This window comes from Natator depressus, chromosome 19 (assembly GCF_965152275.1).
Source record: "Natator depressus isolate rNatDep1 chromosome 19, rNatDep2.hap1, whole genome shotgun sequence".
Classification (NCBI taxonomy): Eukaryota; Metazoa; Chordata; order Testudines; family Cheloniidae; genus Natator; species Natator depressus.
The window spans coordinates 8,516,191-8,533,919 of record NC_134252.1 but is presented as its reverse complement, the minus strand read 5'-3'; the positions used below and the strand labels follow the sequence as shown (position 1 = coordinate 8,533,919).

Genomic DNA, 17,729 nt, shown 5'->3' with positions numbered 1-17,729 from the left:
TTATTCCCCACTTCCCCCCGAATCGTCTTCCCCTCTTTGAAGCAGAAAGGATGATGCTGCTGCATCAAAGAGCCCCAGAGGAACCAAGATTTTACATCATACAAATACAAAACATTTGAGAACCATATGGCATTTGCATTATTTTATGATAAATGCAAATACAGTGCAACACCACACACTTCTCTCCTTGTCTGGAAGAAAAATTAGTTGTGTATTTAAAGGCCTATTATGTTTCAGTCAAAATAGTTAAATTGTTGCACAGGAGCAAAAGCTTATTAATGTTCCCGGATATTCCAACTGCATGCACATACACATAGGGACAAAGTGTAGGGAGGTGAACTGTGGTGCACTTGTGAGGCACTGACATATGGAGAATAGAAGCTATTCCTTGCCATTTCAATGTTGAGCACATTGTCTGCTATGAAGAAATTATAATAGCAACAACTGCTAGCTCTTTCCTGTTTGGACAATTTTTCTGTAAAGTATGTACATATTCTTAGTATCTTCAAATATGTCTGTGGTTTGTATTATCATTTGCTAACTATATGTACATATTTACTGTAGGTCACAGCTTCAAGACCTTTATGTTTGTAGCTTCCACTTCCCAGGAAAATTTCACAAATTGGGACACACCCTCTTTTTTAAATTGAAGACTGCATAGAGTGCCCTGTCTCCAGTTGTCTCCAGCCCTGCATGCAGGAAGGAGGGCATTACCTGCAGCCACTGAGGACAAAAGTATCTTGCAGATTTAAGAAAAGGCTCTGAGGAAACTAAATAAAAACAAAAGAAATTCACGTGCCACTTTCACACCAAGAGCGGGCGAGTAACAGATTATTCACTGTCTGCATAACACAATGATTTCACCAGAGCATGACTTCAGATGCCCTAGCGTCGGCTCTCCATCTCTTTTTTCAAATCCCAGCTGAAGACATCTCTTCTCTGTGCCGCTTCAGTAAGGGGCTGGGACAGAACTAATTTGATTATTGACTCCGGGGGGAGGGAGGGGTTCCATGAAAAGCACAAAATAAAGTTACATTTGCAACAAAGGGGGGGGGGGCATTAATAAGGGACCTCTAAAGAGTGAAGCTCTCTCCTCTCTTGGGGCCGTTTCCTCTCTCCCACTCCAGAGATCCGGGGAGTTTCATCCAAAAAAAAACAAAACAAAAAAAAACCTTTCCCCCTCTAAACTCCGATCCCTTTATACAGCGAGCCCGTGTGCATCCAGCCCCAGCCCGGCCGGCATAGCGAGGGAGACCCTGGGCGAAGGAAGAGGATGTTGGGGGGGGGGGGGAAGAGGAGAAAGGCGGCAGCGGGAAAACCCACGGGGAGGGGGAGGCCTCGCCCAAAGGCGGGACGCGGGGGAACTCCCCGCTCGGAGCCTAGCGCTGCCCAGAGGGAGCCGCCCAGGGATGGGTGAGCGGAGCGGGACTCACCGGGGCTGGCCACGGCGGCTCCCTCAAGGCGGGGGGGGGGGGTCCCGGAGGAGAGGGTTATCAGACCGGGGGGGGGGGTTGGGGGTGAATCACCGAGTCCGGGGGGGGGGGGAGAGGGGGAATTCAGACTTGGAGCTCAGGGAAGGGGGGGGGCAAGCCAGAGTGGGCTGGGTGGGGTCCCAGGAGGGGACTGAGGGGGGGTCCCTGGGGGCTGGCCGGTCTCCCTGGGGCTGGAGGAAGCTGAGGGGGGGTCCTGCGGGGGCTGAAGGGGGGTCCCTGGGGGCTGGCCGGTCTCCCTGAGGCTGGAGGAAGCTGAAGGGGGAGTCCTAGGAGGGGGCTCCCAGGGGGCTGGCCGGTCTCCCCGGGGCCGAAGGAGACTGAGGGGGGGGGTCCTGGAGAAGGAGGGCGAGCCCCCCCCCAGCCGCCCGTACCTTGACGAAGAGTTCGATGAGCGGCTCCTTGTCACCTTCCTTCAGCCCGTTCACTGGCACCGACAGCGCCATGCTCCCTCCGCCCGGCCGGCAGCGCCGGCTCGCTCCTCTCCCCCCGCGCCCGGACCAGGAGACGCCGCCGCCCTGCGAGCGACTGACTGACCGACAGCCCCGCGCGACGGCCTCAGCCAGCGGCGGCCGGGACGCCAGAGGAGGGCGGGACCTCAGGGGGCGGGGCCGGATCAGTGAGTCTCTATGGGAGGGGGCGTGGTCGGTGGGCGGGGCTGGGACAAACGGGTGCCCGGCCGGGCGGACTTCAGGGGTCCCAGGGGGAGGGGGCGTGGCCTATGGCTCCCGGGCTTGGGTGGGCCTCGGGCTGCAGCTCCGAGGGGTGGGGCTTGTGGCGCAGCTGCGCCGGGGGGGCCGCTCCTCCGAGCTCCGCCTGGCACAGGGGTGGGAAGGGAGACGGGGGGGGGAATCCCTTCAGCGAGAGCCGGGCTGGCTGCGGGGAGAAAGACGCTGCTGGGGGGGTGGGAAGGTGGGGGAGAGGGAAGCTGCCCTGGGGCGAAAGGGGGGGAGAGATCGCCCTGGGGGGGAAAGGGAGGGGAGAGGGAGGCGACCCTGGGGAGGGAGGCTGCCGAGGGGAGATGGGGGGAGAGGGGGGGAAGGTGAGGGAGAAGGGAGGTCGCCCTGGGGGGAAAGGGAGGTTACTGAGGGGAGAGGGAGGCTGCCCTTGGGGGGGGGTAGGTGGGGGAGAGGGAGGCTGCCCTGGGGGGGGAGGAAGGGGAGAGGGGGGTGGAAAGAGGCTGCTGGGGGTGATGCCCACCCAGGCTGCACATTCTCACACACCCACACACGCCCATTCCATGAGAAATGCTCCCACCGCACCCTGGTCTAATTCTGGATTGTTATTTTTGCCTAAGATTGTTCTGGGGAGGGGGGCACTGCGGAGCCCGCTGCTGCTGGTGCGCTGCCCGATGACCTAATGTCTGGGAGCAGTCACCTCATGGGGCTGTGCTTGGCAAAGACGGGGCAGGAAACCAGCACCCTCCTCCTCCTGCCCCAGACTGTAGAGCTGCTGTTATGGCCTGTGAGGTGAAACCCAGCTCACCAGAGCTAGGCGGCAGCCCAGCCATCCACAATTTATCTGTCTGATAAAGCCAAGGAAACTCCCCTCTTCTGTAACTGGCTCTAAGTGTTTGATGACTGCCCAGCCCAGGGAACATCTGTCTACATGCCTGTCAGCTAGGAGGCAGGCCTCTTTCACCACAAAAGAAACATCTGGAGCAGGAGAGAGAAATACACATTACCTAGTCAGGAAAGAAATGTGGAGGAGATTTTTTTGTCTTGATTTCTCTCCCATAGTGGGGCCAGGACCTGAGTCGCCCAGGAGAAAGTTCACAGCAGATCTAGGTTAAGCAACAAAATAAAACCACACCTTCTGCCTTTTCCAGTTTATTTGCAAGGTTTGTGTACAACCAGAATAGCACAGCCTCTGATCACACTCTCTCCATGCAACTGAACAGTGTGTAGTCTCCCGACCAATTATGAACAGAGCAGCTTTGTCATACCTTCACCCCATGCCCGCACTTTCTGTGGCCCAAACCCTTTTAAAGAGTCAGAACCTAAGTGAGCACAGCTGTACCAAATTACCTCCACTCAGTGAGGCTGCCCCACTGGGACATCCCTGGGATAGGGTGCAGCAGGGCTGTGTGGCCCCCCGTTATGTGACCTGTACATGCTGTCATACAACTTTCCAGTTTGTACTCAAGAGAGGTTCATGCAGCCAGACACTGATCAGAGGAAGAATATTATGAACAGATTGCAGAGTAACAGCCGTGTTAGTCTGTATTCGCAAAAAGAAAAGGAGTACTTGTGGCACCTTAGAGACTAACCAATTTATTTGAGGAAGTGAGCTGTAGCTCACGAAAGCTTATGCTCAAATAAATTGGTTAGTCTCTAAGGTGCCATAAGTACTCCTTTTCTTATTATGAACAGAGTGTGCCGTGTTAATTTAATAGCCTCCCCACCCCCCCAGCAGGCATTTTTGAGTTGAGCAAAATCTGTCATCTTAAAAAAATGTTTTTCCTTTTTAAATGTACTTGACCAAATTTTCACTGAGAGGGGGAAAGAGGCAAGTGGTGTTTTCATAAACTCAGACTTTAAGGCAGAAGGGACCATCATGATCATCTAGTCTGACCTGCACACGGCAGGCCCCAGAACCTCACCCACTCCTGAAACAGACCCCTTTAACCTCTAGCTAAGTTGCTGAAGTCCTCAAATCATGGTTTAAACACTTCAAGTTACAGAGAATTCACCATTTACACTAGTTTAAATCATGCCCCAGGCTGCAGAGGAAGGTGAAAAACCCTCAGTGTCTCTGCCAGTCTGACTTGGGGGAAAATTCCTTCCTGACTCCAGATATGGCGATCAGTTAGTCCTGAGCATATACCTCAGAAAGAATTTTCTGTAGTAACTCAGAGCCCTTCCCATCTAGTGGCCCATTTTCAACAGTTGTGGATTTTTGTTATTGGCAGTCACTGATGGGCTGCATGCCATTGTAGGCAATCTGACTGCCCTTTTCTACAAGTAATTTGATGCACTGGTAGCAGGGTTGGGCAGTTGACCTGAGAGGGTCTCTTCAGACTGATTTCTATGGGTCCTCTGCAGCCCTTCTTAACTAATTAGAGTCTGTAGGAGGGCTTAACTCCCATTAGAGTCAATAGGAGGGCTATTTATTTATTAGTTTGCAACGATTCCAAGGAATCCCTGTAGTTCTTGGAATGAGACATTCTACATTAGAAACTGGTGTATCAGTGTAGGGTTATCAATTGGCTCTTCTGTGGCAGCCTAGTCCAGGTGAGGATGTGGAGAGGCCCTATACAGAAACCCCATAGGCAGCACGTGCTGTGTATTGTCAGTCTGGCAGCTAGAGGGAACCACAGGGTCTAGCTGTGTCTAGGGGCCTCAGTGGAGAATCTCCGTTTGTGTTAACTGCAATCAATTCTCATCTCCCTATACTTCAAAAGACCCTGTAGGCAGATATTGAGGGGGGGGGACGAAGTTTACTCCCCTAGGGAAGATTGGAACTGAGACACCAGCATTGCCAATTTGCGATGCTGTATCTTTATGAACTAACACTTCAACAACAGGGCTGAGGGAGTGATTCATGCCACTAACCAGTGGAGGATGGGGAAGTCAGGGACTTGTTAACAGGATTTGGAGCCTTTCCTTGCACTTCATATCAATCCCAGGTTGGTAGTGGCTGAAAGTCATTACCATCTGCTGACAGCTTGGTGGCCCCCGATGAACTGAATTGGTCAGACCAGTTCCCAGCAAACTCACCCACACCACAAAACCACCACCTCTATTGGTGGCTTCAGCTCAGAGGCCAAGGACTGACAAACACTCATTCCAGAGGTGGTTCCTCTGAATCAGGACTAGGACACACTGCGACAGGGAGTGCACGGAAAGCTCCTACTGCCCCTGCTGTACCTATTCTCTGACTAAATAGCTTCATAGATTCCAAAGCCAGAGGAGAACAATGTCCAACCTCCTGCATAACAGAGGCCGCAAAACTTCCCCAGAATACTTCCTGTTTGAACTACAGCATATCTGTTAGAGAAAAGAACGAGGAGTACTTGTGTCACCTTAGAGCCTAACAAATTTATTTGAGCATAAGCTTTCATGGGCTAAAGCCCACTCCCACTTCACTGATGAACTGGGCTTTAGCCCACGAAAGCTTATGCTCAAATAAATTTGTTAGGCTCTAAGGTGCCACAAGTCCTCCTCATTCTTTTTGCTGATACAGACTAACATGGCTACTACTCTTTTAGAGAAGCATCCAGTCTTGATTTTAAAATTGCCGTGATGGAGAATCCACCACAACCCTTGGTAAATTGTTCCAATGCTTAATCACCTTCACTGTTAAAATACTACACCTTATTTCCACTCTGAATTTGTCTAGTTTCAGCTTCCAGCATTTGGACTGAAGAAGCCTTCAAGTATATAAATTCACCATCTTGCAACATAAGATGTTAAAATTGCAGATTTCTGTAAATGTCAAACTACTGTAAAACTTAGCTTACTGGTAAACAAGGTGATGCCCACTTCTCCCTCAAGGAGCACAGCACGAGAGGGCAATATTTCTAATGTACAGAAACAGCTGTCCTGCACAACTCTACGCTGATGTCCACATTCTGGAAGCTAAGAGGTGCAGATGTTAAGTCACAAGTTCTGGGCTGCAGTACCCTTTGTGCTATGTTGCATTTTTATCAGCAATATAGAATATCAGGGTTGGAAGGGACCTCAGGAGGTCATCTAGTCCAACCCCCTGCTCAAAGCAGGACCAATCCCCAATTTTTGCCCCAGATCCCTAAATGGCCCCCTCAAGGATTGAACTCACAACCCTGGGTTTAGCAGGCCAATGCTCAAACCACTGAGCTATCCCTCCTCCCCAAAAAATTCTCTTCACCCCAGATGGGATATAAATGAGCTCCAAAGTGTGCCAAGTCCATTACCATTACCATTAATCACTATTGAGTTTCTTCTCTATTAAAAGGCAGCATATGGTGGTGGCTTGCAGGGTGGTTAAGGATCAGTTTATTTCTATCCAGCTGTATTAGCCTCGCCTACTTTCTAACATTCTTTAAGCTCTTTCACTTGTGGGTGACCTTTTCTTCTATTTCAATGGACTCCTTGACCCCTCATCTTTTCCATTAAAAGGAAACTTCTTTCTTTAATGAGGTTCACAGTGGTTTTGAATCGTGAAAGCTTTCAGATGTTTTCCTATTTCTGTGATTGGTAGATGTGTTATTTTGGAAGGTTTCCATAATAATAATTAATACTTAGTACTTACCTTCTAAATGCTTTACAAAATAAATAACCAATCCTCATGACACCTTTATGTAGGAATAAGCATTGTCCACATTTTGCAGTGGTTGGAAATGAGTCAGAAAAGTGGTGTATCCAAAGCTAAAGAGGGAACTGGTATCAGAACTAGGGAATTAGATCACAGGGATTCCCGCCTCTCTCTCTTCTATCCTCAGAACACTAGGCTATGCCCTTTCTGTTAATTGTATTGTATTGTATTCATGGCTTCCATTCTACAGAACCGTTACGCAGTATATTATGATTTTGCATTTCTAGCATCTTGGTATTTGTGCAGCCACTTTTCATCCCCAAATCTTAAAATGCTTTTGAAAATGAAAGGCAGTACATTTATAACTTATAAAAAGAAATGCTTTTCCCCTCCCCATGCACAATTAGCCTTTGAACTTATTGCCCCATGATGCCCCTGAGCCCAAAGATTCAAAAAGTATCCGTATTTATGGATGGACTTTTCAGAGGCATTTAAAGGAATTAGGAACTCAATCTCACTGAAATTAAATAGGATGTGCGTGTTTAGACTCATTTGAAAATCCCTGCCTTTGTGGATAATGAGACTATCCAAGGAAGGATTAATAAGAAAACGCAATCAAACAAAAGTTTGGCAGGGATACAAACCTCATGCTTCAGGGTATAAGCCAACCACTAACTGGCGAACATTACAAAGAGACTCTATGGCTACATTGTTCCGTAACTGCTTATTTGCAAAGGTTTTTGCATCTTCTGCATGGAGAGGAAATGCTGGACCACTGATCTGATCTGGTGTGGCACTTTTTATGTTCCTACAATAGCACAGCGCTCCTGGAAACTAAGCAAGGATTCTTAGATCCACTTTAAACCAGAGCATACTGAAGCAAAGAGAGTGCGAGAGAGACAGAGTAACTTGCCCAAGGCCATCCAGAAAGGTAGAGATGGGAATAGGAGCCAGGACCCTGACTCACAATCCCCTGCACTAAGCATTGACCCACACAGCCTCTCATGATTAAAAACTATTAAACATTCTTACTCAACTGCTACACACAGGGAAATTCAGACTTGGGGCTCTCGGTCTGAGCTTAACACATCCTGTCTGGACCTTGGTACTTCAAGGGTCCTTCCTGTGAGAATCTGTCTAAACGGAAGGGAAAGCTGAGGTTAAATCCTTGTGCCCCTACATGCTGTTCCAGTGGTTTCCTCCTTATAATTTAAAATACCCCCCTTCAGGAATGTAGCCCCAGTAATTCCCACCCAGGCAGGTTTGCTAAACTGAATGCAGCTCAGCTAGATCCATCACCTCCTATTATCATACACATTGTAAGGAGAAAAAAGAAAAAAGAAAAGGAGTACTTGTGGCACCTTAGAGACTAACCAATTTATTTGAGCATGAGCTTTCGTGAGCTACAGCTCACTTCATCGGATGCATAGCGTATCGTGGAAACTGCAGAAGACATTATATACACACAGAGACCATGAAACAAAACTTCCTCCCACCCCACTCTCCTGCTGGTAACAGCTTATCTAAAGTGATCATCAAGGAGGGCCATTTCCAGCACAAATCCAGGTTTTCTCACCCTTCCCCCCCCCCCCCCACAGACACACATACAAACTCACTCTCCTGCTGGATTTGTGCTGGAAATGGCCCTCCTTGATGATCACTTTAGATAAGCTGTTAGCAGCAGGAGAGTGGGGTGGGAGGAAGTTTTGTTTCATGGTCTCTGTGTGTATATAATGTCTTCTGCAGTTTCCACGATACGCTATGCATCCGATGAAGTGAGCTGTAGCTCACGAAAGCTCATGCTCAAATAAATTGGTTAGTCTCTAAGGTGCCACAAGTACTCCTTTTCTTTTTTCTTTTTACGAATACAGACTAACACGGCTGTTACTCTGAAACCTGTCATTGTAAGGAGAGTGATCACTTTAGATAAGCTATTACCAGCAGGAGAGTGGGGTGGGAGGAGGTATTGTTTCATGGTCTCTGTGTATATGATGTCTTCTGCAGTTTCCACAGTATGCATTCGATGAAGTGAGCTGTAGCTCACGAAAGCTTATGCTCAAATAAATTGGTTAGTCTCTAAGGTGCCACAAGTACTCCTTTTCTTTTTATCTATCATCCAGTATTTCACTACAATATTACTCATTATTATTTTATTAGCCCCTTGTCAAGCAGTATTTGTTTATGAAATCTCATCAGTGGATGTTAGCCTGTCAGATTTACAGGTGGTGCAGGGAAAAATCAAACTTTTCTTTGGGACAAATTGGTTTGCATTTACTACAGCTCACGACCAGCTGTTCCTAGATGGCTCATTTTCATCGGGAGTGACCGAATGTCAGACTTTAGTATTAACGTCACATTCTGAAGGGGCCTGATCCTGTGACGTGCTGAAGTTAAAGGAGCTGAGGGCACTCTGCACCTTGCAGGATTGGTCCCAAAGTCGGCACCTGATACTGCTGAAAATACAGGCCCAGATCCTGGGCTGATGTCCATCAGCATAGCACGGCTGAAGTCAATGGAGCTAGTGATTTAGCCAATGGCGGTAGCGAGGATCTAGCCCATAATATTAATTCATGCTGAAGCTGACTTCAGTTCATAATTTTTGTGCCCCTGGGCAGCTGTTCAGCTTAGGTTAACACTCTTCAAGCAGAGCTTCAAGGACAAATAGTTCTAGGAAACTGAAATCGGCAACTTCTAGTGGTAGCAATTGCATTTTAAGAATCATTTAACAATCCACGTCCCTTTCCAAGTAGCAATATGGTTTTCTCTGGTTACTGGCATGTGTTGCCTACCCCAGGGATAGTAATTAATGCATTTGGTAGTTAAATGTTTGGGCTCAGCCTCTGTTTGTGCCCAGGGTTCAGAGACACAAACAAAGCATGTATTGTTTGCAGGTTCCCTCTCCTGTGGTAGGTCCCTACATAAAAGCACAGTACAGCTCAAGCCTGCAGGAATGAAGACGGGGCTCTAGTTTTCACCTTGCTTCCATCTCTGTGCAGATGAAATGCTGCAAAAGCCAGTCTATGCCCTGCAATTGATTTAGAAGCTTCAGTCATTTGGAGGATGTATAAGGGGGAGGAGGGGTAGACTGCCTTTAAGCAGCGCAAATATCCACCTGGGAAGGATCCCCACTCATTTAGAGGCAACAGGAATGGAAGGTTCCGTGGGCAACTCGCTGTCAGATCCTCCCCGGTATCACCTCCTGGCCAGTGATGGGGCAGTTGATTCATTGCCTGATTCTCCCCTTCTGGCAGGTTGGGGCCTTGCAACTCTTAATGCTGGCGATACTTTTGTGTTAGTAGAAAAATGGGCAACAACAACTGGGAGGGGGGTTCACTTCTGCACCCCTTGCAGCCGCTGCCCTTCTTACTTCCTTGAAGATCAGAGATTGGCCAATGCTTACAAAGTCTGCCATTTGAATATCCCACTGGGGAGAGAATTCAGATCAAAGGTTTCAGTTGCTCCCTTTCTACTGAGAAGGGACCATACCCAGATCTGGGTTTTGATTTTAAACCCCACCCCAAGCCTGAAGGAGGCAGAGATGCAATGCTTTGGTGTGGACTCTTTAAAATCTTACAAGACACATCCCTCTGCTGCCTCTAGAGAGAGGAGCTACCAACGGAAAGGGCTGTAAGAATAATCCAAAGTCTATTGTAAGTTTTTTTATTCCTTATATCTAAAATAGCATTTCCCGTGTATGTCTGGGTAAATTAGTTCATGAATTTCCAGAGAAAGGCTCTGCCATTTCTCCATCTATTTTTATGCAAATGGTGCCATTTGAAAGCCAGCAACAGGTAGATATGCATCAATCTCATGGGCTGTTTTTTGTTTTATTAAATCCAGTAGGTTTAATACTAAAATACAAACATGGGATCTGGTGACAAAATGTTGTTAAAACATAATCACATTGCTCTTCCAAAAGAGAAAAAGAAACATTGAAACTGGACTTGTTTAAACCCAATGAAAGATATGAACTTGACTGAGATGTCTCTCAGTTACCGTACACTGAAATACAACAAATCAAATACCACGAACAAGAGCGTTCCTCTTATTTTTCTACCCTCTTCACCCTTTGGAGCCACAGGAAATATCTGAAAGATGCTGTTAGACCAATGGCTTCCCTAATGAACACTTTACGTAAGGCATAAGCAACTCCCGGCTGAGCAGCTCCCATAGACCAGTTTCTGGCTTGAAATCTAAATTGAAGAAATGCTGTTTGATGTTGCCTTTTAATAGCCTCCGAGTTCTGTAAAAGGCCCTGGAGGATGATCCTGTGCAGAATACAAATACATACACTAACATCAACACATCTTGTACCATGCTCTCTATTGTATGTGACCAGAATGTGGCACACAGTCCCACTTGCCTTCTTTCATCAGCATGCTAACAGCATCTGGAGAGGATCAATCCAATTAGAGTAATGGCAGTGAATCAATACATTTTCTCTCCAGGATGTTAGCTAACACTGTGGTGGTGGTGGGGCGGGGGGGGAACCACATTAAATCCCGCTTGCTTGATACAAAACTGTACAGCTCCACAGCAGACTCTTGCTAAGCCGCCCGGATTTATTACAGGACCGCCATGTCTAACATTACAAGTGCCAGTCAATGCGGTTGCCTTCAGCAGCTTTATCGCCAGTGTTCTTTACTACAAGCATAGCAGAAACAGCATGGCACAGAAATAGGGCTGTGCCCTGCTCCTGCTCGCATTTACCAAGGTGAAACCTCACCGAAGTCAATGGCTTTGCAGCTGGTAACTGACAACATGAATTTGGACCAACGGTGCAGACCTTAAGCTGCAGCCAAACAGCTCCCAGCTCATAAAAGGTGCCCGCTGCACTTCCCCAATTCTGGGCTGCTCTGCACCAGTCTATTCCCCTGCTGCAGCTTAGAGAAAACTGCCTAGGGTGCATTACAGTAGCTCGGGATCAGTGAAGCATGGGAAAGAAAGATGAACTTTGTACAGTAGTGACATAGAAACATATTCATTTGGTTTGCATTAATTCATCTCTCTTTTACAGATGACGGCTGAGAGAGGTTAAGTGACCTATCAAGGTGATCAGGAAAGCATGACATTACGATCTCAATGCCACATGTTATAAATGAGTTCAGAATCTGGCCCTTTAAATGTGAGAGGGGATCATAAATCCTCCAGCGCCCTGCACGAGACCATCTTTCCTCCGAGTTTCATTTCCTTTTCCTCCTCCTCCAAGTGTGCCTAGATTGTAAATAAACCCATTTAAAGATCAACTTGTTGCGCTGAATTTGTTCCTAATGGAATTCCATTGGCTTAGGTCGAGTGTGAATTTAGCCCGTTATGGGTAGTACTCTGTTGCCTTCCAAATTTTGGGTTAAAATAATCAAAATTGCATTGTGGTGTGTTATTATTAGCTGTATAATGCTAGCACCTGGAGTGCCCAGCTGAGTTTGGGGCCCCATCATGCCGGGTGCTGTGTACACATCAGAAGAGACAGTCCCTTCCCTGAAGAGCTCACAGGCTAAATGGAGAAGACACAGAACAGAAGGATTATGATCTCTATTTTACAGACTGGGAACTGAGGCACAAAGGCCCAGAGCCTCACATGTATTTAGGCATCTAACTCCCATTTAAATCAATGGGAGCTAAACACCTAAATACCTTGGAGGATCTGGGCCAAAGAGGCTATGGCCTTGATTCAGGAAAGGATTCCTACTCAGAACAGCACCTACATCTTCAGAGGGATGGTAGCACATGCTTTCCTCACTCAGGGCTCAAGTGACTGATCCAAGAACACAGGAAAAGTCTGTGCAGAGCTGGGAACTGCACCTAGAGCTGAACCCAAGTCCAGCACCTTCACCCTTGATTTAGTTGGGGATTGGTCCTGCTTTGAGCAGGGGGTTGGACTAGATGACCTCCTGAGGTCCCTTCCAACCCTATCTTCTATGATTCTATGAACCCCAAAACCATCAGTGCATCAAATATATGCCTTTGATTCCTATTGGATAGGCAGAAATGAACTCATGAGCTGCTAACCACTGGAACAAGTGTTTTACTGTCTTAATCAACTAGTAAGTAGGACAAGATCAGGCCAGTCAGTTCTCCCCCTGGGTCTCCCCAAGCAACGTTTTATGACCATTACTGTGACACTAAGCCAGGGTACGTCAGATGAGTGCAGTCTAAATCCCTAGACAGACACCTAAAGCAAATACAGAACCAAAATTGTCTTTCTCAATGTATTGGACCCCCGAGGCCTAGTGGATGGCTGGGTAGTAACACTCTTATTTTGCTGTTTTATCACATGAGGATAGACAGATTACCACTGGTACAGTGAAGATCTGCCTTTTTAGGCTATAAATCACCCAGACATCCCCAGAGGTGCTGAGGTATTGTCATGTCTGGGAGGCAAGGCAGACTGTCTCTCACACCCTGATGGATTTTATTAGCTAGGCAGACTTACAGAACACCGCTGCTTTGGTAAGGACTCTGACTACAGCTGCTGTTTCCAGGAAGATGAGCTCCTATCCACATCTGGATGCTGGTGATTTATAACTGGCAGCTCTGATAAAAGAAGAGAGACAATTAATTATACTTGGCATTTCTAAGCCTGTAAGCTTAGATTATAAGCTCTTTGGAACTGGGATTGTTTTATTATTAATTATTATTATATACGTACAGTGCCTAGCACAATGGGATCTGATCCCTGAAGGGGGCTTCTAGATGCTACTACAGTACAAATAGGAGCAATGTAGCAACTTCCATCAGAGGGTCTCAGAGTGCGGTTGGTTGTGAGGAGGGCAAGTAGCAGATGATGGACCTTGCCACGTTTGACCTCCTGGCTCTGGCCCCACATCTGGCTCCTACATGGGGGTTTTGGTCATGGGGAGGATCTATGCAGCACACAGATACACTGGCCACACCCTCACTAGCAGGAAACATGGCCATTCCCCTGTGCCCGTTTTCCCACAGATGTATCCAAGGCACATAAGGATGAGGGGAGTCCTCTGTGATCTCTAACCCATCTATTCTGCCCACACTGTGAATGTCTAACGTATCCACCCCTGGTGCTGAGTCACCACTTGACTCCCTTCATACCTCCTTAAATATCTGTTCATCTGCTCACAATGGGGGTGTTCAAAAGTGCCTATGGGAGTTAGGAGCCCAATGCCATTCAATGGGAGCTGTGCATCTATCTCCCTTTAGCCCCTTGTGAAGATCCCACTCAACAATCCCAGCTCTAGCCACTCCATGCTCATGTCAGGAAACAGTTCTCCCCACCACTGCATACGAGTCAGCAGTGAGGCTGAGGATGACTCAGAATCAATGACGCAGTAGTGGGGCCCTCCCCAGGTCTCCAGCTATCAGTGCTATTGACCTTAAGATGCACGTGCAAGGAGCTGCCATATACTGGACAGGGTAATAAGGGAAAGCAACTGATACGGCTGGCCATAGAACGAGAGGAATCTCGTTGTTGTGAAGGAGACAAGCAGACTAGTTGCTGCTAGTCCTGCTTACAGGCTGGAGAATGTGCAGTAGCCTTTACAGTTCCTGCTATTCCTGCCCATTACATAACTATATTCAAAGCTTCTCCCCATCTCTCTGCTGCTTCTTTCATCCCATGATCACCACCTCTGACCTGCCTTCTGCTGCAATTCAGCAGGTAAAATGCAAAGTATCAGATGGGTCTGTAACAGGGCACTGGGCCTTGGAGCATATGCGCGCATCGCAGTGTGCCTGGTATGACCCCTGGGCCCTAGAAACTAGGAGCTGTAGGGCACAAGAACGGGCCCTACAGGAAACCAGGTACAAGACAAGAAGCAGCCAGGAGAGACTCAGAGGTGTTCTACACTGAAAAGTTAGGTTAACCCAGCTACATTGCTTGGGGTGTGAAAAATCCACACCCCGACGAACATAGTTAAGCCGACCTAACCCGCACTGTAGGCAGTGCTAGGTCAACGGGAAAATTCTCCCATTCACCTCGCTGCCACCTCTCAGGGAGGTGGATTAATTACAGCAATAGGGGAACCCTTCTGTAGTGAACCCTAGGGAACCAGTAGTGAACCTGTAGTGAACCAGTAGGGAACCCACTGTAGTGAGTGGCTATGCTGAAGCATTGCAGCTGTGCCGCTGTGGCATTATAATGTAGCCCCAGGATCAGGGGTGTTTTTACAGGATCTCTCCATAGTAGCCAGAAGGGCTATTGAAAGGGGAGGTAAGACGACATACTTTTCCAGGTGCAGAAAGCTTGGAAAGCCTTTGGATGGTTAGGTACCCCTAGTTAGAGTTTACTTGATCTTGGTTTGGGGCCTTATTTGTTGACAAAGTGAGTCCTGAACACAAGGCATGTGGGTGGGACTTTGTTTTCCCTCCCCAGCCAGTGAATCTGTCCACAGCTTAAATAGATTCAGAAGTTCCCAGTCCAAGTTTCAACGGGAGGTATAGATCCTTCCCTTATTGGAGAAATAGAGTCGGAGAGTCATGCTTTGCTTCTAGTGCCGACCCCCTGCCTGTCAGGATGCAAGCACCAAGCCCCATCTGTACAAAATCTCCAGTGAGAGCAGGGAGGCAGCCAGGGATTCAGCGTTGCCAGCGGAGGGAGGGGAAGTGGGGATGGCGGATTTAAAGTTAGGAAGAAGTAAAACAGTTGTTTTTTTTAAACCTAGAATGTGATAATTTGTCACAAAATGACTTTCCAGGGCTGGCTCTACAAACAGCTCCAGAAACTCCCCACTTCCTCCACTAGTTACTCACAAGTCTCCAAGGTGACACTGTTCACCACAAACGAGGCAACTGTCACCATGGTCCTCTCCGGCCAGTTCTTCCAGTAAAGTCCACATCTGAGGTTAAATATGTTTAGCACACGGCATTCAACAAACACCCCTCTCAGAGCCAACCAGCTCAGGACTAACGGTTTAGTTGTACTTTGGACTAAAGAATGATTAAATTAAGAGTGTGGATTTTATTTCCTGCCATCTGAGTCACCATGGAAGGGATGCTGTGGCAGTGAGTTATTCCTAGAGCATGAGAGAGGGAAGCATGGATCATCTTAATGCACGCATACCAGGGGGCTGATTTAAGGTTCCACAGACCCCCTTACTTCTGCCATTTCCTAACTTCTGAGTGCTTGACTTTGCCACGTTAAAATGAATAATATAGCTGTCGTGCATACATAGAAGGCAGTCGTGAGGCTGGTAGTAAGCTACCTAGTGGCAGGTTCTGGCTATTGCTCTGGGAAAGGGAATCTAGAAAAGAAGTTTGGAGGAAGGTTTTAATACTTTGGGTTGTTCCCGCCCCCGGCAAGTTGTGACTTCGAATCTAACTGTGAATCACTACATTTCTAGACAATTTGTACCTCGTTTAAATGCTATAAACAGCAGGTAGGCGTTCAAGCAAATTAGTCTGTACAGCTATTTACAAACTTCATTGGCTCAGTACGGCTCAGATGATGATAAAACACTTTCTTCTTTCCTGTAATAAGTCTACATAAGTAGATATGCAGGAGGTTGTTATGGTTCAGATTTTAACCTTAAAAGATTATTTGGTTTATGTAAATGAGCAACTAGAGGGTATGCACCTGCGATGCCATTTAAATTCAAATGACCTATTGCTTGCTTATTAATAATGAATATGCACATTCTGTGACCACGCGCATATTAGCATCAGGCAAAGAACAGAACCTACCTGAGCTGCAGCTCCCAGGTGCAAAGGCCAGATTAGATGCTTGTGTGCTCAGCTACACTGAGCTCATTTAAGACAGGATTGGTCCTGGGACCATAGAGAGTTAAGGCTCCTTGAACATCATGCACTTGGTTAAATATTATGAAAGCTGGGCCACCTTCAGTTCATCAGCCCTAGAGTTATGCAGTTAACCCTTTCATGGCTTCAGCTATAACCTATGCCCCTCTCACCCCCCCATCTCCATTACCCAGATGCTATTGCGATTGTGGGTGAAATTCACATGCACACATGATTACTTACGACTTTGTGCTGGGAGTCCATAGGGATTGTGGGTGGATGTAATTCACCAGATGAGGTGCAGCAAGACCCTTTCCTGGACGCTACTAGTATCTATAGGTCGGAATACTGAGTAGGGTTTCCAGGCCTCTTGCTCCATGTACATGCAGACCCATAGTCTTACCCTGAACCCTCCCTCCAGCCATACACTTGCCTATTTGGGACTGGCACAGAGAACCCTTCCATGACCCGCTGGGTGGGTGTTCTGAGGCAGATTTCCAGGGTAGACCCATTCTAGGATTTAAGTGATGTAAAAGACTTTTTCTGCTGGGGAGAACTGCAAACCTCATATGACTTATGACAACCTGCCATGTAAACACGCTGCCCTTGTCAGATGCATATACACTGGCTGGATGAGCAGCATAAAAAGAGTTAGCCAGCACGCAGGCCTGCCATAGTACACCCCAATGGCTGCATAGCGTTATTTTAAACTTGACTGACACTGGAGGCCATGTTTGCAATTGCACCTGCAAATTCATTTTCCACAAAGGGCCAGATTCTCTCCAGCTGCACTGGGAGGGGAGATGTAACTGGCTTCCTGCTGGCTCCAGCTCACTGATTCTCAGGCTTCAGGTGTTCCAACCCTAATGTAAGCTACACAACCCCAAGGCTGCTCTAACTTATGACAGTTGACTGTGGTCCCTGAGTAGACAGTCTATGCTTCTTATCTATGTCTGTATGATGCCTATCACAATGGGGCCCATTCTTGGTCGATTCCTGGGCACCACTATAACATAATAATCAGGGACCATACACGAGCTGAGAATTCACAGCATTGAATCATCTCCTACCTCTACCTCCCCCAACATATGATCAAGCCCCCTAGGGAGGAATAATTCTTAGACGCCAGCTCTGATTGCTCCCCCTACACCAAGGGAATTCTCAGCTGGGAAAGTAGAGCCACCCCTCAGGCAATGCAAAGGGGTTGGACCCAGGGGAGAGACTGGCTCAGCAGTTGTATTCATGGCCAACGGCAAACTGAGAATTTGTCCATGTGTGTCTGGTTTTCTTGCAGTT

General features: G+C 47.5%; 1 protein-coding gene and 1 long non-coding RNA gene across 2 annotated transcripts in view; both read right to left on the bottom strand.

The window, feature by feature from the left end:
* The window catches only part of CLIC4 (chloride intracellular channel 4), a 54,739-nt gene extending 52,713 nt beyond the window's left edge, over positions 1–2,026 (bottom strand). The window contains exon 1 of the mRNA XM_074934582.1: positions 1,865–2,026. Coding sequence (XP_074790683.1) covers positions 1,865–1,936 — 72 coding nt within the window. The 5' untranslated portion in view covers positions 1,937–2,026. The remainder of the gene's footprint in view (positions 1–1,864) is intronic.
* An 8,396-nt stretch (positions 2,027–10,422) lies between these two features.
* Positions 10,423–15,589, bottom strand: LOC141974668 (uncharacterized). Its single transcript, XR_012635792.1, has 3 exons — positions 15,450–15,589; positions 13,159–13,259; positions 10,423–10,993 (listed from the first exon to the last, which is right to left on the bottom strand). It is a non-coding gene; the product is annotated as an uncharacterized LOC141974668 (long non-coding RNA).
* Positions 15,590–17,729: the final 2,140 nt, after the last annotated feature.